The 25,931-nt window shown below is 40.6% G+C and overlaps 1 protein-coding gene across 3 annotated transcripts in view; it reads left to right on the forward strand.

The window, feature by feature from the left end:
• The window catches only part of DOCK10 (dedicator of cytokinesis 10), a 146,554-nt gene that overhangs the window by 112,085 nt on the left and 8,538 nt on the right, over positions 1-25,931 (forward strand). The window contains exons 27-51 of one of the 3 annotated variants that reach the window (XM_053986205.1): positions 65-136; positions 537-683; positions 1,722-1,805; positions 4,405-4,501; positions 5,110-5,154; positions 5,601-5,776; positions 5,904-6,020; positions 6,994-7,105; positions 7,841-7,962; positions 8,048-8,162; positions 8,327-8,393; positions 9,136-9,183; positions 9,841-9,942; positions 10,836-10,960; positions 11,340-11,452; positions 12,172-12,309; positions 13,837-14,019; positions 14,568-14,678; positions 16,052-16,267; positions 16,949-17,006; positions 17,334-17,432; positions 19,051-19,157; positions 19,626-19,748; positions 20,657-20,770; positions 25,774-25,920. In XM_053986205.1, coding sequence (XP_053842180.1) covers positions 65-136; positions 537-683; positions 1,722-1,805; positions 4,405-4,501; positions 5,110-5,154; positions 5,601-5,776; positions 5,904-6,020; positions 6,994-7,105; positions 7,841-7,962; positions 8,048-8,162; positions 8,327-8,393; positions 9,136-9,183; positions 9,841-9,942; positions 10,836-10,960; positions 11,340-11,452; positions 12,172-12,309; positions 13,837-14,019; positions 14,568-14,678; positions 16,052-16,267; positions 16,949-17,006; positions 17,334-17,432; positions 19,051-19,157; positions 19,626-19,748; positions 20,657-20,770; positions 25,774-25,920 — 2,838 coding nt within the window. The remainder of the gene's footprint in view (positions 1-64; positions 137-536; positions 684-1,721; positions 1,806-4,404; positions 4,502-5,109; positions 5,155-5,600; positions 5,777-5,903; positions 6,021-6,993; positions 7,106-7,840; positions 7,963-8,047; positions 8,163-8,326; positions 8,394-9,135; positions 9,184-9,840; positions 9,943-10,835; positions 10,961-11,339; positions 11,453-12,171; positions 12,310-13,836; positions 14,020-14,567; positions 14,679-16,051; positions 16,268-16,948; positions 17,007-17,333; positions 17,433-19,050; positions 19,158-19,625; positions 19,749-20,656; positions 20,771-25,773; positions 25,921-25,931) is intronic. The other 2 variants (XM_053986203.1, XM_053986204.1) reach the window with 2 other exon arrangements.

Genomic DNA, 25,931 nt, shown 5'->3' on the forward strand with positions numbered 1-25,931 from the left:
AATGCATCATAAGGTGTTTATCAGGTAATCATTATTCATTCACTCTTTTACTTCTTTTGAACAGCATTCCTGGTTCTTCTTTGCAGTCATCTTAAAATCAATGGCACAGCACTTGGTTGATACAAACAAAACAAAGGTAAGTTTATATATAAAATCTCTTAGGGAAAATATAAAATGCAGAATCCTGGCAAATACACTTGAATGTACTTGAACTTTACTGCTTGACTGGCCAATAAAATAAATCCTGTGATACTTGGTAAAATACTTGGTTGACCTACATTATATTAACTGCTAAAAGCTCAAACCTGTTCTTGATTGTACAAAGATAGATTGAGGATAGGTTGAGGACATATTTCCCACTTTCCTATGGACCAGATTCTTCTCTTTGGGGTTTGTGCTCAGAATAGATCCATGGAACTCTAGGAATATTATTCTTCTATGTTGAATGGCCTGTGGTTTATTGTCTTTATTCTTGCCCTGAGTGTTTGATGTGTGACATCATGCACTCTTAAGTTGATGATCTATTCCCTGCTTAGGTTTCTCGAACTCGGAGGTTTCCAGAATCATTTCAAACTGAGCTGGACACACTTGTGATGGTTTTAGCAGACCATGTTGTTTGGAAGTACAAAGATGCTCTTGAGGAAACCAGGCATGCAAACTACAGCACTGCCAAATTTCTCAAGGTGAGGTGATCTGTCATTACAGCACATGCACTTCCCCATATTTAGTACAGACTCCAGACCAGTCTAGTCAAAGGGAGTAAAACCAGTTCTGAGTGGAGATGGCTCAATTCCCAAATTCAGTGGTGACTGTTCAGTTTTCTATGGTCTTTGGTCTTTGAGGATGCAAAAGCTTCATGTAAATCTGCTCTAAAGCAATTTTAATTCATTTCTGTTTATGCTCTTAAAGGGTCAAAGTTTTCAAGTTTTGCAGATTCTTACCTTATATTCAAATGGGTCAAACATTTGGTAAGGAATGCGACTTTAGTTAGACTTGAGCTGATTCTTTTTTTAAATGCTGTAATTCTGAATGACTGTGGGTGGTTTAACTGTTCCTAATCAAGCAACCATGTTTGAATGTGTGTAGCAGAAGGCTTCGCTAGTTTTGCAGAGTTCAGAACTGCAGAGAAGGAGGGAATTCAAGATTTCATTCTCTACCCTGTAGGCTGACTCTGCAAGGAAAACATGTCAGTAACTGCAGAACCATGGCCCTTAAAACCCTTACACCTTCTGTCAATATTTAGCCCCAGCGGTCAGGAAGAGCTGTGTTCTCACCATAAAGCAATGTAGTGTCCCACTTTGTCCCAGGGAGAGAACACAGCTCAGGCAGTGAGCATTGTGGCTGGGTTGGTTCCTCACCAGTGCCTGCCCTGTCGCTGAAGGGATGCTCAGGTCAGCTCCCATCACCTGCCTCCTCCAGTGATGGATGCAGTGGCTGCCACTAGAGAAGCTTTCTCAAGTGCACTGTACACTATGGTGGTTACTTTAGGCTGCAGACACAGTGAAAATGAAAAGTTTGATTAACTCATTGTTACTGAAAATAAATACAAAAATCAAGGGAGGTTGACCAGGTCCCTGATATTCCTTGACCTGCCTAATGCTCACCTTGTCTGTGCACATGATTCCAGTGTACAGGGGACACAAAGTGATCAGCCAGGTAACTGAGGCCATGTATTGGGGTTTTTTCTATAAAATAGTAATTCTTTTTTTCCCATTTCTTAGCGCTGTTTTACATTTATGGATCGTGGATTTGTGTTCAGGATGGTCAACAACTATATAAGTATGTTTGGAGGTGGAGATAGCAAGGTATGGCTCTGCTTTATTTGTGTCTGTTTTTCTAAAGTGACTGACTAGCAGAATATTTTTTATATTGAAACTATTTATGATTCACTGTGCTCAGAACTCAAGTCAGTGCAAACATTTAGAGTAAATATGGATTAAAACCTCCTGGTTTTAATATCCATGTGTCCCCTTCTCTGGGAGTGAGTAGCCATGTTCAAACAACAACTCAGTGAGACCTGCAAGAGCAGACTCTGAACAGACTGCTCAGAGCAAAGAATCCAAAAGACTGAATATAAGCTTTAATTCTTTGAAAGTACACTTGTCTATTAATATCATCAGCAATTGGCAGTGATTTTCTTTGAGGAGAATAAAGTAAGAGCATATGAAAAACTTACCATTGTGTAAACTCAAGTGAGACTGTAACATCTTTACTTTGTGTGAGTGCCATGCTCTTACCTCATTGATGATGCAAGAAGGTAAATCTGCTCCAAATTAGTTTGTGTTAGCTATGAGAAAAATTCCCTGCAGCCTGAATTTCTTCTATAACACCTGCACTAGTCACTGATATAGTTTGAACAATCAATTTCAAACAGCAAAAGGTCCCCAAATTATTCAGCGTGACTCCTTTGCTCTTCATCCATCAGGATGAGTCACAGGCTTTTTCTCTTCCATGCCAGAGTTTATGAGCATATATTTAGTAACACAGTGTAGTCAAGATATACACTTTGAATGATTCATCTTTCCCCAGAAAGCTCACAAGGTTTTTAGTTCTTTACTGATACTGTGTGCATTTGTAGCTAAAGAATGAGATTACTCCAGGTCTGCTTTGCTTTTTGCTAAAACCAACTTCATTCTGAAGTCAGGTCTTTCCCTTAATCTCTGGAACAGCTGTAGAATGGAGTCTGTCAGTTATTAATGCCATAGCCTGAAGTCTGTAATTCTGTAAATAATATTATGCAATCTGAAAACTGTTTCCACATTTCAAACTTCCCTAAATACATTCAACCACAGAAACAGATGTTTAATTAAAAAAAGCCCATTAATGGTCAGTGGGAAAGCCTAAGATTAATCAGTGTGCAGAGCAGTACTTAGCACCTTCTTGGCAGTAAGTGTGTGAACATTGCCAGCATCCCTCCAGATCCATCTGCCAGCCTGTGGGAGTAGATTCACTGTGGAGTTGTGACAGATGTGCAGCTGGAGCAGGCTTTGTGGCACTTGGAAACAGTAGTCACAAAATAAAATCAGAGATTTCTGACCTCAAGGAGAGAGAGGCCTTGCATCATTTTCATTTCAGTCCAATGCCTAAGCAAGAGTCAGTCTTCTAAATGTGCTCAAAGATTTCTTTTTGTGTATCAAAAAAAAAAAATAATACAATCTGACCTGTCTTTTCAGAAAATTTAACAGGGTATATTGTTGCCTGAATATTTTGTGGATGTATCAATCTGTAGCAGTGCAGTTTGAATTTATTGTAATTCTGGATGAAGCAACATAACTTTGGTTCCACAGAAATATCCCTTATGGTATTCCATATTTTGACATTTAAATATTATTTTGAGAACCATGTATTCAAAAGTTGAAATACCTCATTAGAAATCAGTTCATTGCTGTGCTCCCTCAAAATGTCACAGTTACTCTTGGGGAACACATTTCAGATGCTTCAGTTCTTCATTTGCCATTAGCATGTCCTGCTAACATGCTGTATTCCTGAAGAGATGCTACAGTGCAATAAAATATTTTAGGGGAAAATTCCCTACCATCCCCTACTTGGTAGACTCAGAAAAGTCCATTTCCTAGGTATCCCAGGCTGTCGGTGGCAGCAGAAATGCTACAATTCAATTTTAGTGCAAATGAAAGGAGTTTTACAAGCGCTTTCTAGTGTTAGGGCATTCAGAGTAACCCTGCTGCTGGCTGGCTGAGAATGACTGCTTGGCCACTGAGAACAGGGAGATGTGACAATGGAAATAAAAATGTGTTGCTGGGAATGGTGTATTGTCTTTATATCTCAATGTCACATCATTACAGAAGGAATTATAAATTCTTGAGGTAGATGCAAGTCTCCAAAAATTATCTGGATGGCTTCTCTGAAGGGAGATGTTAAATAAGTAATACCAAAACTATTTTTTATCCAAATGCCTTGGAGGTGGAACTTATTGGCATCAACAGAGGAAGTTTTTACTACTGTCAGTAAGCTCTGGGTGTGACCTGTGTGGCTGAAACTTTAAAAAAAAAAGTCATAATAACTATGATGGTTCAAAATGTCTGTGGACTGGAGAAGATACTTCACTATGATTCAATGCTATAGTATGTGTCATCAAAAGTCCCAGGGTAGCTTTAAGGATACTTTAAATACTTGTTTGGATCAAGCTTAGGTTTATCACTACATCTTCAATGAAAAATCATATTTCAGAGATCCAAAACACTTGTTTGTCTGTGACAAATTCTTCTGATAACAGAGATGAAAACCACATGTTTATTGTTTGTGCAGCTTGGCATAACCAGCTCTAAGGTTTTGTTGTTGGGTGTGAGTGAGAAGTTTGAGGTAGAGATAAGTAGTAGTGGAGCTCTGTCTCACCATTTTCCCTGTTTTAATGTGAACTGAACCATTGCCTGTTGTGGTTTTCAGACTTTACACCAGTTCAAATTTGACTTTCTCCAAGAAGTCTGTCACCATGAGCACTTCATCCCTCTGTGCCTGCCCATACGGTCTTCAAACATTCCTGGTAAGGCCCCCTCAGGAGGATTTCTGTGCAGCAGTGAGTTATTGGGAGGTTCAAAGGGCAGGTAATAAATAACTCTCTCCAGAGCTGTGTCTCTACATCAGGCTCAGAAGCCCCCAACAGCTTTTCAGGTGTGGTACTTAAGCAGTGTGATAAAAATAATATTAGAGTTAAAAATAAAAATAATAAACTTTCAGTTGAAAAATAAAATTTCAGTATTCCTAAATAAATAAATAAATGCAATGTCTGGCAGCTCACTTAGGGGGTGGGAGGGGGAAGCTTCTCAATGGAAGTTTTAACTGGAATTTTTGTGATGACTGATTTACTAAATCAGTAGGGCTACTGCCATAGCCTTGGGAGGTGGTAAAGGATTTCAACAGGTGCAGCAGGAAGGGGGAGAAGCTCAAAAAATGGGCTCTTGTCTCCTTTTTACCTCAGTTTTCAGCATCCAAAAATGAGTTCAGTTTTGACACTCGGGGATTTTTTTAAGCAGAAGCTGTTTAGTTCAAATTGGAGTAAATTTTTTTTAAAAGCCAGCAAATATTTTTTGACAAATAATTAAAAAGTGCAATTTTTTTTTGCCCATTTTCTTATGTTTATGGAAAATGAAGACACTCTGACGCCTTCAGAATCAGCACAGGAATATCGAACATCAGGTATGAGCAATATGACTGAATCAGTGAGCAGAATTTTATTTCCACCACTGCTACTGCATTGTGGCAAATCTTAGACAGAAGTTATTTATCATTTTCAGAAGTGGAATTGCTCTCAGCCTCTGTGTTTTAGAACTCTTCTAGCTTAGGATATGGGAACAACAATTTGGACTTTGTGCCTCCAAGAAGTCAGTAGTCCAATGAGCAAACAGTTGAGATTCTCATGTGGGAACATGTGTATAAATCATATTTATTATTAAATAGTAAAAACTGCATGATTTTGAGAGATAATAATACTAGATTTGTTCATTCTGAGAAGTGAAGGAGCAAAATGAGGCAATCAGACCAGGAAATCAAGGTTTAACAATGGAACATTTGGAAAATGGAGCGGGGAAGGATGTATGTAACCTATATATTAATTTAAACGCTCTTGTCCATTCTACTCCAAGACATTCCAGAGTACACACTGACCAATGAATTTTGCCGTAAGCATTTCCTGATTGGAGTCCTGCTGCGGGAGGTTGGCTTTGCCTTGCAAGAGGACCAGGACATCAGGCACTTGGCTCTGGCTGTGCTTAAAAACTTGATGGCCAAGCACTCGTTTGATGATCGATACGCAGAGCCGGTAAAGAAACTGTTGGTCTTTTTTCATTTGCTTGTTCATGCAGCACCTAAACATACATTAAACTTCCTTAGCTACTGGTATATATTTATTAGTTTCTTGAGGATTATGTTGTGTCTTCTATTTTCAGGCAAAACAAGCACAAATAGCAAACCTGTATATGCCACTCTATGGAATGCTTTTGGACAATATGCCAAGGATTTACATGAAAGATATGTTCCTCTTCAATATCAATACTTCCAATCAGGTAATTCATATTGGGGTTTTTTTTGAGCACTGAAATGATCAAAGTGAGCTAGTCTTGACCCAGTGGGAAGAAGTCCAAGTTTATGCTGGTCACCAGTTAGGTAGCAGAATACAGTTCTGAAATTGCTGATATATTTGCATCTGCAAAGTTAAATTTGGAAGGTCTCAATTTGCAGGGCACTTGCAGAGCCCTGTGAATCTGTACTGTCAAGGAACAGAACAGGGGTCTGGAACAGCCACTGCTGTCCCAGGGCTGGAAATTCAGGGTTAGAGATTTGGAGCCCCAGAAAATGTGTCCAGTACCTCTGCCACAGGCTGGGCTCTGAGGACGTGTCCTCAGGCAGGAGGCTGGGACACACTGGTGTAAAGAAAGCCTCCCACTGCCCACAGAGTCTTTGCAGAACTACTTTGTGTACCCAAAGATGGTACAACTGAGTGGCCATAAGCTATACCAGGAGGCAGAGGGAATGCATACAAGTAACTGAAGGAGGAAAGGGGTACAGAAACATCATAAAACAGCTTTACTGCCACAGAAAATGTCTGTATAAACTGCACATCTGGAGGAATATGTTTGTTTCATAGTAGAAATATTACAACCATACTGCTTCAAAAACTAGAAGCAGATTTCTGCAGGGGTATTGTGTCTTTCAGTCCTCCCAGCAAATGAGCCCATTTCATTTGAGCATTGCTAATGACAATTAATGTTCCTTTCCCAGTGCTGTGTTGATGTTTCAGGAACAAACACTAGTTAGACCAGTCCTTTACTGCTTCCACTGTGAGAGAGTCTCATATGGCAGGCAACTTTTCAGCACATTATGGCAAGCCTTGATCCTTTATGGCTGTCATGTCAAAACAACTGGAAGTAGGTTCTCAAACTCAGAGTCTTAGAAAAGCCTCCTGGGTGTGCTGTCATTATCCCAGTTATGGATAATGACATGGAGTACTGGAGCTGGTTCTGTTTCTTTCCAATACAGGGATCCAGGGATGACCTGAGCACAACTGGTGGGTTTCAGAGCCAGACAGCAATGAAACATGCAAACTCTGTGGACACCTCCTTTTCCAAAGATGTTCTGAACTCTATTGCAGGTACACATGGCAGACTGAACAGACACATAGGCAGATTTGTGTGTATCTCAATCCATTGTGCTTTCTGCTTAGAATTCATGGAGGGTATCATTAACTTCTTTTATACCATATCCAGGGAAACATGGTATGCAATGTTTCTCTTCCCTTTGGGTGTCTTTGGATTGACTTTCTCTTGTGAAGCTGTTCTACTTCCACTGCTTCATTTACTGTCCTGCTTTGGAATGATGCCAGTATTCAGGCTCTAAGAAATCCCTTTGCCTGAGTTCATTCTTGTGGTCTCTGCCTGACTTAAAAATAGTTCCAAGGTTTCTCCTGAAAACTCCTGATGTCTCATATTGCATTTGCCTCATATGAAGCAAATATTCATAGTTTTTCCAGGCTTAACAGAAGAGTAGAAATACAACTTATTTTGTTCACTACCTCCAAACCCCATTTCAGACTTCAGGGAAATGAATTCAGGCATCTTTCCACTGATTTTTATGTCTTTAGGTCAGTTCTTACTGAATGCAACAGGCCATTTTAATGCCATAAAAAATGGCAAACTGAATCATTGTACTTCAACTTGTTGCATGTTTTCAGTACTAAACATACCCATCAATAGCTTTGCTGTTGGAAGTTCAAAGCACTTGTCTCAATCCAGCATGTGACACATTTTAAGTTCTCCATTTTTTTTGTTGGTTTTTTGTATCCATAAATGTTTTAGTTTAGCATGTTTGCTGTGACTTTCATTTACAGCCTTTTCATCAATAGCTATCTCTGCAGCAAACCATGCTGACTCCAGAGCTTCCTTAGCAAGTCTTGAATCTAACCCAAGTACCAATGAAAAAAACAGTGACAGAACTGACACGTGTGAAAAGGTACATGTGCAAATGTTGAAAACGCTTGCTAGAGGTGGGAGTCCATCACTGTGCTTAATGAGGCCCTTTGCTGTCACCTCAACAGATCATGAGACCTTTGTCTTTGATTGGGTCAACTCTTCGTTTTGACAAGCTGGATCAAGCTGAAACTAGAAGCCTTCTTATGTGCTTCCTTCACATTATGAAAACCATTTCGGAAGGTAAAAACTGCACTCACTACATAATTTATGTTGCTGTAAAATACTGTGAATACTGAATCCAAGTGAACATTAAATTAGAATAATTATCAGTGTCTTTTACAGGCTTTGGGCTAAGTTTAATTCCCTATAATGGATACATAATATATTTTAATATCTCCCCTTAGATGCACTGATTTCCTACTGGTTGCGAGCACCCTTCTCAGAAATAACAGACTTTTTCAGCATTTTAGAGTAAGTTTACTTTGTGGTTGTTTGATTTTTGTGTTGAATATTCTAAAGTGCTGGCTGCAAACAATTCCTCTTTGGGTTTGTCCACCTATTGGAATAGTCTGAGATAGCTCTTGTATCTTAAATTATTTTGCTATAGTCTTCCAAAGTCATAATGAGACATTATTAATAAGATGCATATCCTCCAGTATGTTGTAATTTCAATGAAAAAGGGTTATAATGCTTTGGGTCTTCCTCTTAAAAGAGATTTTCATATTAGTTTCCCATTTGGTGTTGAGATTCTGTTCTTCCCTTGAGAAATGTATTAGCTCCTCAAAACTTCCCTGCCATAATAAAAGTCACATAATTTAGGATGACCTGCTTTTCACATCCCCGGGGTGGTTTGCTCGATCCAATCTATGTATGACTGCAGAATCCAGCAGGTAGCTGGTTTTGGAATTTCCTCACCATCTTGTAGCTGAAATGTGATTTATTTACCTTCAGCTGTGATGCAGCAATGCTTTTGCAGCCAGGTTTTTGCCTTTGCCATCTCACCAGGCAGGAATTTTCAACTGTAGAGAAAGACATGGGCGTGCAAAGTGTACCACACCTCGTGTATCCCTAGGCTGGGAACTGCTGCATTCTATTCCTTTTGCGTACTAGCCGGTGCATATGCCATAGGTCTCATTGAGGCACTAAGATTCAGCATTTTTTTCATAGGCACAAAGCCATTGATAGGTGTAAAATGTGTTGTTTTATCTTTCAGGGTTTGCCTGCAAAACTTCAGATATCTAGGGAAACGCAATATTGTCAGGTAATTCTGTAGTTACAGACTCTGTGTTGCAGTATTTAGATATTACAGCATTTGTTAGACTTAAATGAGATTAACAGTGTATCCATCAATTTTCTCTTGAAAGAATCTCTTTGTGGAACGGAAACCAATGTATGCTTCAATTTTTCTTTTATGCAAATGATAATATTGTGATGTTCTGCATATCCGAGTACATATCTGCTATAAAGGATGAATTGCATGATGTGATAACCATTATTGCATTTATAACCCAAAATACTGGGGCCATTCTTGACTACCTTTCTGTGCATACGCCAAACAAGGGAACTTTGAACACTGTATTTCCATCCATGTCATGGAAAGATTTGTTTTAATAGGCATAGATAATTGTTTCACAGCAATAAAAAAAAAAAATCTTCTGCCTCCCTGAATGTGACATCATGTTCAGCTGTGAAATGTGGAATGCACGCTTTGTCTCAGCTGATGTTTCATTTTTAATTTTATATTACTGCTGTGAACTTGTCTATATGTCATGCAGTGTCAAAATTAAAGGTCACCAGATGAACCAGTTCTTGCTTCGCACCAGGTTTAGTCCGGCCTGCATTTACTCTTTAGCGACATGGCAAAATCAATGTCACATTTCATAACAGATCAACACTTATTTTCTCTTTCTCTTAACAGGAAAATTGCAGCTGCTTTTAAGTTTGTCCAGGCCACCCAGAATAATGGAACTCTGAAAGGTTCGAACTCCTCTGGCCAGGCATCAGGGCTGCTCTCACAATGGTACATTGAATTCCTAACTCTATATATATTCCATCATGGTACATTGAATTCCTAACTCTATAAACCCCCAGCCTGGGCTCTCATCCTCCAGAACTTGTACTCTGTCACAGCTTTAACTGAAAAGAGGCTGACAAAATATGTAACAAATTTCAGAGGCCCCAGAGCTTTGAACTGTAAAAAAGTTGAGTCTCTCTGGCTTGACTTACAAGCTGTTGGTTAGAGTGATGTGTTCAGGGAGTAATTCTGTCCTAGAATAATTTTAATCATGTAAATTTATGAAATTACATTTTTTAAATAAATAAACAGGAAGTGCGTTTTAAAAAGTTACCTGAATTTTGAGATGTTAAATGTTCCTGAATTCTACACTAGTTACAAATATAAAATACATTCAAAAATTATAATAATCATTGGTATTTTAGTTCTAAGCTTCTCATTATAAATTAATGATGTGTTTGTCAGCATCAAAGAGGATTAAAAGAACGCATGAATATGCACATATGTATTTTTACTGTCATTGTCAGTTTATCATCATTTCTTTCACCTCATAGAAACTGTATTATTTCTTTCTTAAACAGGACATATTTTTCTTATATTCTGAGTTAACAGAACTTACCTCAGTTTTTCTTCACCCAAAGACAGTTTTCTAAACATCAGCCTGAAAAAGCTGATGCTTTTTTTTCAGTGCTTAATGGAAGTTTTGTCCCCTGTGATTTCAAGAAATCACAGCACGTGTTTGTTTTGTCCACCTCCCTGACTTCATTTTTGTTTCTCTGAAGAATTTTGCTTAATTTTGTTTAATTCAGCCATTGAGAAGCACTGTATGGAACTGACATGGAAAATTCTGAATAGGCACAGTAGTTTATTCTGTTTTTAATGGTATCTTTCAATTGCAGGATGCATTCTACTTCAAGTCACGATGGCCACAAGCACCACAGATCTCAAACATTACCATTAATCCGGGGCAAAAATGCACTTTCTAACCCCAAACTCTTGCAGATGATAGACAGTAGCACTGCAAGTAAGTACAGAAATTATTTACTTCCGTCTGGAATTCTCTGGGATTTAGATCAGGCTCTATACAGACCTTTTCTTGACCAGAGGCTCTTAAAATTATGAGATTGGAGTCATCTATCCCACTTCCCAATTAGGTTTCTTCCCTCCTTTGAGGACGAGCACAAACAGTGAGAGGATGTACTCACATTACTGGTGCAGCTAGTGAGATTTGACTCAAATTTCCTCCCCTTTCATCTCCTATGAGCAGTTTTCTTCAAAATACCACTTTGGTTAAAAGTAGTTAGGATACCATCTCTGCTGTGATGAGACTTAAGGACCAGATTGCAGAATTAAATCATCTTTAATGACACTCAGAAGATTGGTTTTAATCTTTCTTGCTGCAGGCACTTCCAATGAAACAGACATCATACAGTATGTAGACACAGAGGCAAACATTGCTACAGAAGTTTCCCTCACAATTCTTGACCTGTTGTGTCTTTACACTCTGAATCACCAGGTATGTTTTGCTGGTTTTCTTTTCTGCCTTAACTGGTGGGATATGGGGTGAAGGGAAGGCCTGGGGGAGCAGGCACACAGAAAACCTGAAATGTCCGACAGCAGAATAGGGAAATAAGGCATGCCCATCCTCAGTGAAGGTCTTTTAGGAGGGCATTGGTTCATAGTACCCAAACTGAATAGAAAGAGGTGGAAGAATATCATCCTACATATCCAGAGCTGTGAACAACCCTGCTCTGCTTGGAAGTGTTTTGCATCTAGTATTACATCACCTTTTCTGAATCATGCTTATCCCACTAGATGTCAGTGATTTTCAACAACAGATTTCCAAACTGCTTATTATCTCTATGTCTGCAAGTCAGCAGGTGAATCTTCTGCCTCCTTAAAAATTGCTCCGATTGCTTCAGCAAGCCCAGACAACTTGCTGAAATCTCACAGCCACAATACAGCAAACAGCTCCTTTCACATTTAGTGCTCCCTCTCTGTCACCTTAACCCTTAAATACATTGTATACAATCCATGAGTAGTACAGGCATGGCAAAGTGCTTTTCTTGAAAAACTGCAAGAGTCTGCAGCAGGCTGGGAAAGCGTCATCTGCAGAAATTTTACATTGAAAAAAGCATCTCTCTAGGAGCACTCTGAGGGAATGCCCAGCAGATCCTTCTCCTGTTGATTCACTTCAATAACCACAATGTCCTCTCTTGTCTGTGAACTTTCCAGAGGCAGCTCCAACAATCTGATTGCCAGAATGTGTTGATGAAGAAAGTCTTTGACACGCACATGCTCTTTTTGCAAATCAACCAGTCAGCAGCAGCTCTCAAACACGTCTTTGCTGCTTTACGGCTGTTTGTAGGCAAGGTAACTCTGGGTTTATTCTGTTAGTCATGCCTAGCAATATGTTACAGCAAGTACAGTTTGGGGACAATTGGACACTTGGCAAGAGTTCTGAACTTACTCTGTTAATACTTATTCCTGACAAAGATGGTCTGATTTATTGCTGATTAAAAGTAAGAAGTTCACAATGTCTGAAAAACAGTTCTGTTTGAAATTGAAAAATTTCCTAAGAAGGGGAAAGCTTTAATGTAAGTAGATGCGTGATGTCCAGCTCTGTGATGTATCCATTGACTTTCCTGCTTTTACCACCTATGGAAGAAAGCTTGAAAGTCTAGAGGTCCATGGTCTTCGTGGCAGATACCTGGTTTGCAGAATCCACCAGGGAATGGTTACTACTGTCCCCAGAGGAACCAGCAGGAGAGTATTACATACACTTCACCAGAAGTTCATCCACACTAATACAGTTTTACAAAAACCTAATTTTAAACACAGGAAACAGTATGGTTATGTGCCAAACTGTTTCTTTGCTTGCATTGCACTTGTGTAAATTGTCGCGGTCAATTAGGCACTTAGTGCCAGCTGCAAAGGCTGCACAATTTCCAAGTCACAGAGCTAGATGAGATCCTCTGAAAACCAGCCAGAATGTAGAACTCACATAGCAATTGCTCTGGGGAAGTGACAATAAGCAAGGCTGGCCTTGGTTCCTAAGTGTTTCTATGAAACACAAGAATGTAGCTGAGTTTACAGCACGTGGCTTCCCTCTGGTTGTTATCTCAGGGGAAAGAAGGAGGAAATCATGCTTCCCCCAGTAGTGTAGCTGGAGGAGGTGGGGTAAATAGGAGGTAAACCGTCCACAGACAGCTTTAAATGACATCCCAGACAGCTGGAAATGGAAGGACTCCATGCAGTGGGGAGAATGAATAAATATCCAGAATTGCCCTTCTCATTTATGCTGTAGCTTTTGGGATTGAATTCTCCCTTCATGGTTCTGTGGCAGCAGGGATTTGTTGTGGTTCCTGCAGCAGAACCCCTCAGACAGTAATTGAGATCTATAGCCCATTTATACATTTCCACCTCCCCTCCCTCAGTCTTCTGTTACATTCACCCTGCTGATAACAGTGGGTATGGTTTGGGGAGCCCTTCTCTGTTGTCTCCTGCTCTTCAAACCCTTGACCTCTGGAAGTTCACTGACCTTGCTACTCAAAGTATTTTCCTTCTGCTGAACAGCTTTTGTAACCGTGCAGAGCTCCCCCTGCTTTTCCTGCTTAGCTGTCGTGCATTCCTGGCAGATTCCTTGCTGCTGGGCTTGCTGTGTGCCACCTGCTGTCTGGGCTTCCTAGAGGCCAGTTTGATGGCATACAGTGTTTGTAGGAAAATCTGAGTACAGTTCTTAATTAATCTTAATTTGCATGTGGAATTATGTTTAGTTTAAACCCTGGTATGAATAACTGTGGGAGAGTTACTGAAAGGTTAAAAAAACCTGTTAACTCAGAATAACTGCACCGAGACCTGAGAGTAGTACTGAACATGTTCATACATTTTTTTCAATAGTTCCCATCAGCATTCTTCCAAGGACAAGCAGATCTCTGTGGTTCCCTCTGCTATGAAATCCTGAAGTGCTGTAACCATAGGTCACGTTCAACTCAGACAGAAGCATCTGCTCTTCTTTATTTTTTCATGAGGAAGAACTTTGAATTTAACAAGCAGAAATCAATAGTCAGGTCCCATCTACAGGTAAGTGAAGTGTGAGATCAATATTTAACTGATATGCATTCGTTTTTTATAATTTTTTTTAATGCATTGAAGCAAGGCAATCCTTTTGCAGTCCTCAGACAGGCAGTTCTCTGTGGCAGCTCGATTTTCCTGCCAAGTCTGAAGCTGGATTGGATTCTCTGCTGTTCTTGGGCTGCTCAGCTCTGTTCCAGGGAGAGACAACAGCTGTGAACGTATCTGCATTGCCAGATTAATGGCTATTCTTGACTCACATGTTGCTTACAGCAGTTAGAACACAGCTGATGAAGGAACTAAACAGAATCTGACAGTACAGGAACAGACATGTAAAGTCCATTAATAACATATTTATACTGCAAAGCGTAAGCAGCTACAAACTTTTGAAAGATTACTCACAGTCCTTGCCTTTGTACATATTACCTTCATAGGACAGGTATGAAATTTCACTGTATGAAATTACAAGTACATCAAGTCATACTAAAATAGGGGTTAAAAACTCTTCTGAAACTGATTTCTTTGCTAATTGCATCCTGTGTTTGCTCCCTGTGCAGCTCATCAAGGCAGTGAGCCAGCTGATAGCGGATGCGGGGATTGGTGGACCTCGATTTCAACATTCACTCGCAATTATAAATAATTTTGCTAATGGAGACAAGCAGATGAAAGTAAGAAACATTTTTTGTCAATCACTACCTCTTGTGAAAGGTCAACAATTTCACAGGAGCAAGTGTTTCAGTAAATAAAATTGCTGGCTCTATTAGCCAGTGATTTATGCATTCACAGTGTGCCTTTCTCAGGCAATCTGAAGTTCATGAAGGTGTTTGTGACTCAGAAGCTTAATAACTGAAAATAATATTTAAACAAAAATATTTTTATTTGAAAATTGTATTATTTGTTATTTATTGCTTATTTTGTTCATTTCCCTCGTGTCATAGGTCATACGTTGGGACTAATGGAACACAATTGCAGTTAGCAAGCAATTTCTACTCTACAAGTGCTGCCTTTCCTCTGTTCAGTAAATGTGTAGCAGGAACAGGCACAATAGTTGTGTTTTGTAAGACCTTGCTAAATCACTGAAGGTATACTTGGCTCTTAGACAAGTTACCACTGCTATTATAGTTATTGTCTATATAAAAATTGTTGAAAAAATATTCTGGTTTTCAATTTTTACAATTCTTGTCCAAACATGTGTCTATGTGCATTTTCAGTTTTATACTTTGGAGGTGTTGTTCTTCTCTGAAGGTGACTTTAGGGTATCTCCACTGAGATTAATAATAAAGTTAGCTTAAGCAATTTGGTGGTAGATAGTTAGCAGAAGTAATAATATGTCATTACAATCCTATTTGTTTTTGAAGTCCAGCTTTAATTTCATAGCACTGCAGACAGTCACACTGCTTCTGTGACTTGCTTATCTCTGTATGACATAGAGGAGGGAGTATTTAATTTCATTTACTTTTTCTGAATGTTTTACTTTTAAAGAAAACAAAGGATGGAAATAAGTCTGGAAACAAATATATTTCACTGCTTATCTGAAAAAGAAAAATTGAAGAGCTGAGCTAAGTATCTTGAGAACAGCTGGTGTGAGTAATATAAGGACTCTGTTTTAATCTAGCACAGTATGAGAAGGTCAAGAGCCAGACTTGTGCTTTATTCCCATGGTGAAACATGCTGGGAGTGTAGTTAAGCAGGGCTATCTATAGCACACGGTGCTGTTGCTCAGAGGAAAGTGTGCAAGGATCCAGTTCTGGACCCAGTAAGCAATTGAGGACCACCTGTTCCAGTTCCCTGACTTCAGCAGGGCTGTTGCACATGGGCAGTGGAACTGACTTGGGCCATCTTGTAGTGCTGTGAGCCATCAGGAAAAAACACCCAGGGTTTGTGTGCAATGTGTGCATGCTCTGGAACTGTGACTGCTCCGAAGCCTGCCCAGCTAGGGAAGGGGTGGAGGTTCTCTCTGAGCAGAACATTAGCTTGTTTGGGGGTGCAGCATGGGGCTCCCTGGATGGTTTCAGTGATGCATTGCTTATCTTTCCCAAAGAACGTTAATTTCCCAGCAGAGGTGAAGGATCTGACCAAGCGCATCAGGACGGTTTTGATGGCCACAGCTCAGATGAAGGAGCATGAGAAGGACCCTGAGATGCTGGTGGATCTGCAGTACAGCCTAGCAAATTCCTATGCCAGCACACCTGAGCTACGCAGGACGTGGCTCGAAAGCATGGCCAAGATTCATGCAAGAAATGGAGATTTATCAGAGGTAAGGTAATGAAATGAACAGGAAATCAGTTTGTCTTTAGGCTGAGCTGTTCTGATGAAAAAGGCTTTGGAACACTGACAGCAGCAGTGAGTTAAGAGAATCGTACAGGCTCTCTCATATATGTGAAATCAGAGGAGTAGATGTTTGAAAACACCTGGAGATGTGATATGCTCATCCCAGCTTGCCTGATCTTGAGTACCTGATACGTGCTGGAGCAAGACGTGAAACTGTCTGACAGGGAAGCTGAGGGCAGTGTCACTTTGGCACCTCTACTGCCTACCCCTAACAGGAACAGTAGCTGTGGCGTAGAGGAGGTTATGAGCAGCGAGTAACTCACAGAAAGGATTTTCTTCTCCCCCACTATGGCCTAGGAGAGGAGTTCTGTTTATAACGTGTTGTCATGTTCATGAAAGACTAAATGGGTGATGCAAAATTCCACTGCATAACTCAGGGATACCTTATTTACGAAGTCATCTTAATTGGTTTTCTTGAGAAAATCTATGCATTTACATAAGACACCTCGGGAAATTTACACTTGAGGAGAATTCCATAATTTAATCCTTCATTTTCTTAGATTATTTTTGTCTTCCCTTTTCTGCCTCATGATTTGGCAGTGCTGAAAGTGTATGCTGTAATTCAGGGTACTTTAACATATCCATGTGTGTTGGTCTCTTGTTACAGGCTGCTATGTGCTATATTCATATTGCTGCTCTCATTGCAGAGTACCTGAAGAGAAAAGGTAAGATCAACATATCCAAAACCAACTGTATATCTGTAAATATTATTGTTCAAAATCATTTTTGGCTATCCCTATTTCCTTCCTTATATGTAAAGTATTCTTAAAGCAGCTTGAATCCTTCCCAAATGTTTTATTTTTAAAATATATCATAAATGCTAGTCTTAGACTGGAACGGTGAAAGTGTGTTTTGTGTAAAGAGGTTTAATTAAATGTTTAGCAAGCTAGTGCTAATAGAGAATGCTTCACTTGTCAGTCTGTTGTTATTAAATATGCATGTATTAACACATACCAGTAGCAGTATACTAATACCATCTTACAATATCATAGGTTACTGGAAAATGGAAAAGATTTGTACCTCACGTATGCTCCTGGAAGATGCTCAAGTCTCTGATAGTAATGTGTTACTAACAACTCACAATGGAGGAAGTGAGTGCTCTAACCGTGCCTGTTTGTGGGTCAAATAACATGATTAGGAGATCAAACTGCTGTTTTCCAACTGATCTGGAAAAATATCAAACAAATCAAAACTGTTTCTAGTGCATGTTGAAGGCTGTTACAGAAAGCAATGTCGGAAACGTCATGAGTTCCTTTCCTGATGCTCTTTGGATGGTTTGGTGGATTGCTCAGAATGTCTCTGGTTATGGGCTTTTGCAGCAGGAAAATCCCTCCTGGGTCAATTGGTGTTTAGCATGCAAATCCATGTCCAATTCCTTGGCTATCCAAAGCTGGGAGGGCAGGGGATGGAATTAGTATCTGGTTAGCCACATGTAACTTAGTATAGATAAAGGGGTTTTTTTTAATCTATGATACTTACCTAAAAATAAAGTGCAGGCTTATATTTTTTAATGCTTCTATGCCAATGGTTATTTAGTTTATGAAATCTGTATTTCATAGTAATTTTCAGCATGAGATATGTTAGCAATTTCCACAAAGAGCAATTTCCAGGGTCAAGGGCAAATATCTGGTAAAGAGAAAACATGGAAAGACTATAGTCCTTCAATACATTTGGAAGTTTCTGTGGGCAAGATGAAAAAATGCATGCTTTTAGAAGGAAGCTTTCTGTGAAGAGCCGTAGTTGTGAGACAGTTCAGTAGTGGTAAAAGATTTTGCCTGAATAAAGATTATAGTAGCTGGAGTGAAGAACTTGGTTGATTTAAACCTGTGTTTAGACAGTTTTCAAAACTTGAGAGAATGGAGGCTCCCATCACAGTGTCCATGGGTTAGCTTTTCTAATTGACCCATAGTAGCATTTTCCTACTGTCAAATTAAACAGGGACCTTGCCAGGAGTTTGTCACCTCCCCTGGCAGCTTTACCTTCTCCACTCCAGGGCAGTAGGAAAATCCTTGCAGGGCAAACCTTTCCTGATGTGTAAAGTGTGATGCCTGTGCAAGTTGTTTCTGCTGCAACCATGGCACTAAGGCCTCAGCTTAGCAAATACTCAATTTAAGTTCAGTTTTATTCCTTATGAGCCTTTCCATCCACGGCTGCTGCCACCAGCCAGAGCTTTCTGCAAGGGAGTCCCTTGGCTGGGGCCCTGGCAGCACTGCTGACCCAGGGCAGGACAGGAAAGCCACAGCATGGCCTCAAGCCCAGCATGGGCACAGCGTGCCCTGGGGCCACCTCCCCTGGGCTGTGCAGTCCTGGGGACTGTGCCCCCAGGACACCTGACAGGGGGGGGAAACCTGCAGGTTCCCCAGGTGTGAATTGTGTCACCTCAGCCTGCCAGGGTCATTCCTGTGCACAGAGGAGTGTTGCATGTGAAGCTTTGCAAGGGCTGCCAGCACTCAGAGCTCAGGAACCAAAAGGCCAAAGAGAGGAATAACACTCCATCAGGAAAATGCTGGCATTCCCTTTTGCCTAGAGAAGTGAATGTATATAATTGAGGAAAATGTGGAATAGTCTTATAAATTCCATCAGCTCCATTTGTGTTTCTCATTACTTGGGCTGTGAAAGAAATGAACTCATCAGCTCTGTTTTAATGGCATCTAGTAACTTCTTGAAGTATCTGGTTGTTCAGTCATTAATTATGACTTGCATTTCAAGGCTTATTTTCCATGGGATGGCCTGCTTTTCTGAGCATTACCCCCAACATTAAAGAAGAAGGTGCTATGAAGGAAGACTCTGGGATGCAAGATACTCCCTATAATGAGGTCAGCAATGTTAACATTTGTATACCTGTTCTGTATTAACAGAATGTCATTTCTAGTAGAATCCTGTGCATGTTACAGCAGATTAGAGTGAGTGTACTCAGGCAATGTTAAAAGGCACTCAGCTTTTGAGTGAAATGTCACAGCTGTTGCAGTGGTGTTTAGCTAAGGAGAACATAAAATACCAGAGCTGAAAGTCAGGGCAGGGAGAAGCCCATGAAGCAAACCCATTCTTCTGCATGAGATGTCAACTATTCAAGTATTTTCATGTTACTATTATTTCAGGGTTTTTTGTCTAAAGAAGAGTTAGGTCACCAATATGTGATTAAACATTGTGCAATTGCAATAAACCTTAATATGGAAGTTCCAGAATAAAAATGAAATAGTGGGTATGTGCTTTTGCTGCATTGTTATTAATTAAATGCCACCAGCTGTCAAGTCACTGAACTATTTGCATTTGTGAAATTGCAGAATATTCTCGTGGAACAGCTGGAGTTGTGTGTTGAGTACCTCTGGAAGTCTGAGAGATACGAGCTTATTGCTGAGGTTAACAAGCCTATCATTGCTGTTTTTGAAAAGCAGAGGGACTTTAAAGTAAGTGGGTGTTTGGTTTGTGTCTTTTTAATTATCCTAAGATAACAGCGAAGATCAAAATTTATAGGGGAAAAAATGTGCTTTCTTTAAAAGGAGTGTTTTCTTTCTTCCTGTCTCTAATTTCTCCTTTTAATATTTTGTGCTATGAAAAAATAAAAAACATTGGTGTCTTCTCTGCCTCTTTTCAGCATCTGTAAAAAGATTTCAAACAAACCTCTTGTCTTAGCCAGTGGATATGATTTTTTACGTGGGTTTTAAACCAAGAGCACATTTGCATTGTATTTAAGTTCATAAAATGCTCATAAATGGTGTGATTTCTTCACAATTTCAGGGTTTCCTAGTTTCTTATTTATATAAATCATCTGGTTGTGGATAGCCAGATGATAATCACATTTACTGATTTTTCTTGGTTTAAATTGAAAGAGACACAAAGTGGTAGGTAGCAATAAGCTGTATGCTAAGGAAGCAGATCCTCAGATGTTAACTTACCTGAAATTTTGGTTCACTATCCTGAGAAAGTGCTGTTTAGTGGTAACTGTGGGAAGCACATCTTTGAGTGGGGTTGGGAGCTGATTGGAGGTGTTGGCACCTTGTTCTCACCTGCACAAACAGCACTTGGGTTCTCTGACCCCTTACTAGGTCAGCAGCACTGTCTGATGGGGGATGATTCTCTGTGACCCTGTACACAAAGGCTCCACTGCCACAAAACTCCTCAGAAGATGACAGACACCTTGCAATGAATCTTTAGTGACTGCTAACAGGTTAAACTATTCCAGCCATCTTTGCAAAGGTTTGGGAACCCAGTTAAGGCAAGCTGTGGCTGTGCAGAGCTGTGGTGGCATTTCCCAAGGGGCTGGCATGCCCTCACCTGCCCTCACCCCCCTCCCTCTGTCTGTTTGTCCATGCAGAAACTGTCTGACCTGTACTACGACATCCACCGCTCCTACCTGAAGGTTGCAGAAGTGGTGAACTCTGAGAAACGTCTCTTTGGGAGATATTACAGGGTGGCATTTTATGGGCAGGTAAGTGAGCTTGGGCTCTTTTGTCTCCAGTCAGAGATTTCAGACCTGTTTGTGATACAGTTCAGGGAAGCACTTGGCAGTGAATCACAGGGTAAAAGCTGCCTCATGGGTCAGACTCCCAGCAGGATTTTAGTCAGGAGGGAGCACTCAGTTGCCTCTGTGTAAACCACTGCTGTGGATTTAGTGGTGTATTAGAGACCAGACTTCTGTGTCAGCTTTAGTACTTGACTTCATAAAGCAAAGCTGAGACTGAGGCAGGGCAGGTTTTTTCAAACTACAGCATAAATAGAACCAGATAAGGCATCTTTGATATATGGAACTCTCCTCTAATAGGTCTTAAAGCAGAGCAGTATGCAGTAGATGCTTTGTTGTGTTTTTCACTGACTCTGCCTTCTGCTTCCAGGCTACCTCTGGTTCTGTGCAATGTACTGTAGAATAGCATTATTCCCTCTGCTGTGCTTCAGCACCCTTGAAGCATTATTTTGTGCTTTCTTCCACCACAAACCAGTGTAGCAATCCAGCATGTTCCTTTTAGTCCTGGTTTTGGCAAGCATAATTTTTCCTGTGCTCTAAAATATAAAGTGTGTAAACAACAGATTGATATGAATCATTCTGTTTGCTAATTAGATTTTAATGCAGAAATTTGCTCTTTTCTCCTTTTGATCTTATTCAAGGCTGTGGTAAGTCTAGTTCTGTTGCATGTTTTGTTTAATTCTCCTCACACATCCTTCATCCTTCCCTCTACTGTTACTTAACATTAATTTTCCTGTGCTCTTGATTCTTCGGTTCATGGCAGACGAAATAATGTTGCTGCATTCATTGTTGCATCCTGCAAACTAACTTTTGTTTGTTCAGTTACCTGAATTACCGAGCTGTACCTGTCATCATGTTGTGTGTGCACTGTGGGCCCCGATGCTGCTCCATCTCATCTCAGTGGAAGTTCCTCCCAACTTCACTGGGAGTGGGATTGGAGCCCCTCTTCCTCTGTTGCAAGTCTTGGGGTAGCATTAATGCTGTTTGAATGCAAGCCTGCTTTCCTGGCCTGCACAGCAGCTCCCAAGTGAAGGGCTGCTGTGTCAGTCTGAGGTCCATGGCAATGGCCACTGGAGCACTCTGGGCAGGCTGTGGCCATGGCCAAGGTCCTGTCAGTCCCTTGTAGGAGCAAGCAAATGGGAATTCAGAGGGGAATGGCAGGTCCTGGCTCTCTGGACGGATTAGCAAAGCTGAACTTGCCAAATGCAAGGAGGAAGGGCAGAATTTTCCTTATGCCTAGCCTTCCTCAAAATGGGAGCAGCACAGGGCAAAACAGGGCTCTCCTACTTGCAGCCTCTGGCCAGCACTCTCCCAGAGCCAGTGGCTCTCCTGCTGGGTAATTTAGCTGCAGCACTTCTGCTGAACTGGGTTAGCATCTCTGTGACAGTGCAGTGACTTTCCAGGTGCCAGTGCCACAAGGGCAACTTCATTTAAACAGCTTTTTGCTCTAAAGGGTGTGACTTTGTCACAGCTGTGTCCTCCTCTGTTTGTTCCCCCCAGTCACTGGGTTCTAAAGGCTCTAAAGGCAACAGGCACTGCTTTCTCCTTGCCCTTTGCAGGAGAGATGTGATGTGGCTGCTGTTCCTTAACTGAAAGAAAAGCTGCAGGGAAAGCAGATTAAAGAACAAAAGAATAATGTTAATACTGGGAGGGAGAATTTTGGGGGTTCTTAGTGGAGAAAGATGATCTGCTGCTGCACCTGAAAACTGTTCTTCATGCAAAGGCAGAGGCAAAATTTGGTTGCTGCATTGCTGCAGGGACCCTGTGCAAGGATGGTTTGAATTAATGTGATCCTCAGGGAGGACAGAGTCATTTGTTTTCACCAGCAAGATTTATTTGCCAGCTCAGGGAGCCGGATCTCATGGCAGCTGCTGATTTGGACTGCACATTCTGTTAAAGGTCTTTGGTGACAGTGGCTCATTGCACCCCCAAGTGACCACACTAGCCAGTGCATGAGTTTACTCATAGATGAGTGTTTGAGAAGTCAGTATCTTCCTTGAATTAGGAGCCAAAACACATCCTGTTAAACATACTGAATAGCTGAGAACTCATATTGTGCTGATAAGCAAAGACATTCAAGACCTGTTTTTCAGAGCAGTGTCGGGTGAAGGTAGAGCTGAGGGTTTGTTCTCCTGTGTGTACAAGGAGCTGGAGAAGCTGGAGGGCAGACTTTCATAGTGATCACAACACTTACTGTGGGATGAGACAGGGAAAGAACCATTAGATGCCAGTTCCTGGCAGGTCAAGCAGAAGGCTTTACCTCAGCCCCTTTCAACAAAGGGCAGAGAAGGGTCTGATGTACTGTGAGCTCCAGGGCTGTGTCTGGAAGTGTGTTAGGATGAGGAAGGGCCTTATCAAAACTCCCACAGTGATAAGCCTGGGTCAAAACTTGTGTCTCAGAGCATCAGAGCTCAGTGGAAACCAATAACCTGCTGTTCAGGAGGTCATCTGCCTTCCATCACCATCAGCTGCTCCCTGTCATAATTTTCATCTGTGAGGCTGCATTGTCCTTGCAGGACCAAACCAGCCAGGATGAAAATAATCCAGGGATATGCATCGATAATGTAACCTTGGCTGCTTAATATTTTAAAATCCTGAAATTGGAGGATATTTGGCTTCTGAAAAGTATTTAATCTTACTTTTAATAGTCTTTGCCAGACATATAGCATATGGCAGACATGATTATTTATAGCTCACAGTTAACTTCTGCTTGTAACTTGTCAGCTGAAATACTGTAGGGAAGATGTACTTAAATGATGTCTCTTGTATTAGAGATAAGACTAAATCTGTTAGTTTTTTGTTTTCGGGTATTTTTTTTTAAGTCAAATGATTAACAGAGATATCATCTCAGTGTGCCATGCAGCATCAGCAGAGATTTGGCACTTACATGTAAACACTGTGTTCCAGCATGCAAACACACGCAGAATCAGGGTTTAAGAGCATAAACTGTATTCTAGCTTGCTATGTGATCATTTTGGAAAACATGAGGGGTTTTGTTGAAAACACTGAATAGTAACAGAAAGCAGATGTCTTTTGTCAGAAACAGTCCAGAGTAGTATGTTTAAGTATGATTGCATCAAACTAAAGAGGTTTTCCCACATTAAGCATTTTTGCTTCAGTGGAAACAAGATCAGAAACCAGATTATGATCCTGTAGATATCTTCTCAGTGTAATCAATAGGAAGTCAATTGCCTGCCCAGCTCAACAGATGTTTGTAGGATGTCAACTTTGGAGCTCTAGATTTTTTTTCTCTAATTACCTGTGAAGGTCTTCATATGCCTATGGAATTTAATTGATAATGTTGTTAAAAATCATGCAATGTTAGAAGGTCCCTGTGAGATCGAAGAAGATGCTGTCAGATGAGCTGCTGTTGCAGCTGTTAGTTATTGGTTTCCAGCAATGCCCACAGTACTCCTGATACTTGCCAAATTAAAAGACAATTTTATTGCCCCTTGTCCTCACTGAAGGAGAAGCCAGAGATGCATATATTTGTTAATCTCCATTGAAATAAAGTTTGGGAGGGGATTACTAAAGAAGCAATGAAATTCATTGCTTATTTTATTTTAATTCTGTTCGGGATTTTTTGTGAAGATTTGTCTAATCAAAAATTTTAGAGGGCAAAGTTGAAACACACTTCCAGATAAAAAAGCTGGATTTTGCATGAGTACCTTCTGAATAGATTTGAGATATCTCTTGCCTTCATTAATTTCTGCTTCTCTGTTTTTCTACAGATGGCAGTTTGCTTAGGCATAATGTAGAATTAGCCATCCAAGCCACATCATGTGAAGTTCAAAGGGCCTTGGGTCTGACATCATTAATTCTGTCTGCCTTTCCCCCTATCCCTGCAGCTTCAGGTGTTTTCCTCTGGCTCACTTTGCATTAAGGTGAAAGGAAAGGCTTTGAGTGTAGCTGCAGTGGTGCCCATCACCAAACTGCATATGAAATCCTAGGAGGGGGCTGGTGCTTCTCATGGCATTGGGGTGAGTGCAGTCCTTGTTAATGGGGCACCTGCTGCTTTCTGCCCAGCTGGGAGAGCTTCTCCTGGAGCACTGGTGTACATGTTCATCTTGTGGCAGTTGAGTGTCTCACCTGCAGGTGATGCAATGCTCTGTTAATTTTCAGAGGTTAGCATTTCTTCTGAAGCCTGACACAGATTCATGTTCAGCTCTTTAGTTGGATCCTTTTATTAAAGCTCTGCCAAGTCCATCCAGTGTATTAAATAATGACCTTAACAAGACTTTACCTTTGTTGCAAAGGAGCACAGTCTGTGTGTCTTTTTTTTGTTTGTTTGTTTTTTTTTTGTTTTGTTTTTTTTTTGTTTTTTGTTTTGTTTTGTTTTTATTTTTCTTTTCAAATGTGAATAATTTGCTAATTGTCTTAGGAAGTGCTGCAATTCTATGTGGCCTTTCAAGGTGCCCACCAAAGTTTCTCTTCAGCTGCCCTGAGGAGATGCAGACTGGTTCCCAGGTGCTCCTATACCATGGCCATGGGCAGCAGTGCCCAGCCTGTGCCTGCACATGTGGCTCCCAGAGGATGCACTGGAGACGTGCTGCACACAACCCAGCTGGGCTCAGTGTCCAGCAAACCGCTGTTAATTGAACCAAATTATTAAGATTTAAAGAACTTTTCATTCTAGTTTTTAATCCATGAGGGTTTTTTCACACATCACACACATCAGCATCTTCAAGAAAGCACTTTAACTCTTTAAGCTGCTCAGTCTCTTAAGTGAATAAATGTCTCTGGATCTTTTCCTGGGTAACTTTGGAGATTGCAGACCAGTATAAGCACTGACCTCTAGGCACATGTCTGCTAGGAGTGGAGAGAGGTAAGCTTTTAACTTAGGTGCTGGAAGTGGCCTACTGGATGCTCTGGTGGGTATACAGGCAACTTTGATTCCTGATGTAAGCACCTTGTTTAGGTTTTGCCATGCCTGTTAGGTTCACTGTATCCTTTTGTTTCTTTCTAAACAGGGCTTTTTTGAAGAAGAGGAAGGTAAAGAGTATATCTATAAAGAGCCAAAATTAACTGGCTTGTCTGAGATCTCTCAAAGGCTGATGAAACTTTATGCAGACAAGTTTGGAATAGATAACGTGAAGATCATCCAGGATTCCAACAAGGTATGAAAGAC

Source organism: Vidua macroura, chromosome 10, assembly GCF_024509145.1.
Source record: "Vidua macroura isolate BioBank_ID:100142 chromosome 10, ASM2450914v1, whole genome shotgun sequence".
Lineage (NCBI taxonomy): Eukaryota > Metazoa > Chordata > Aves > Passeriformes > Viduidae > Vidua > Vidua macroura.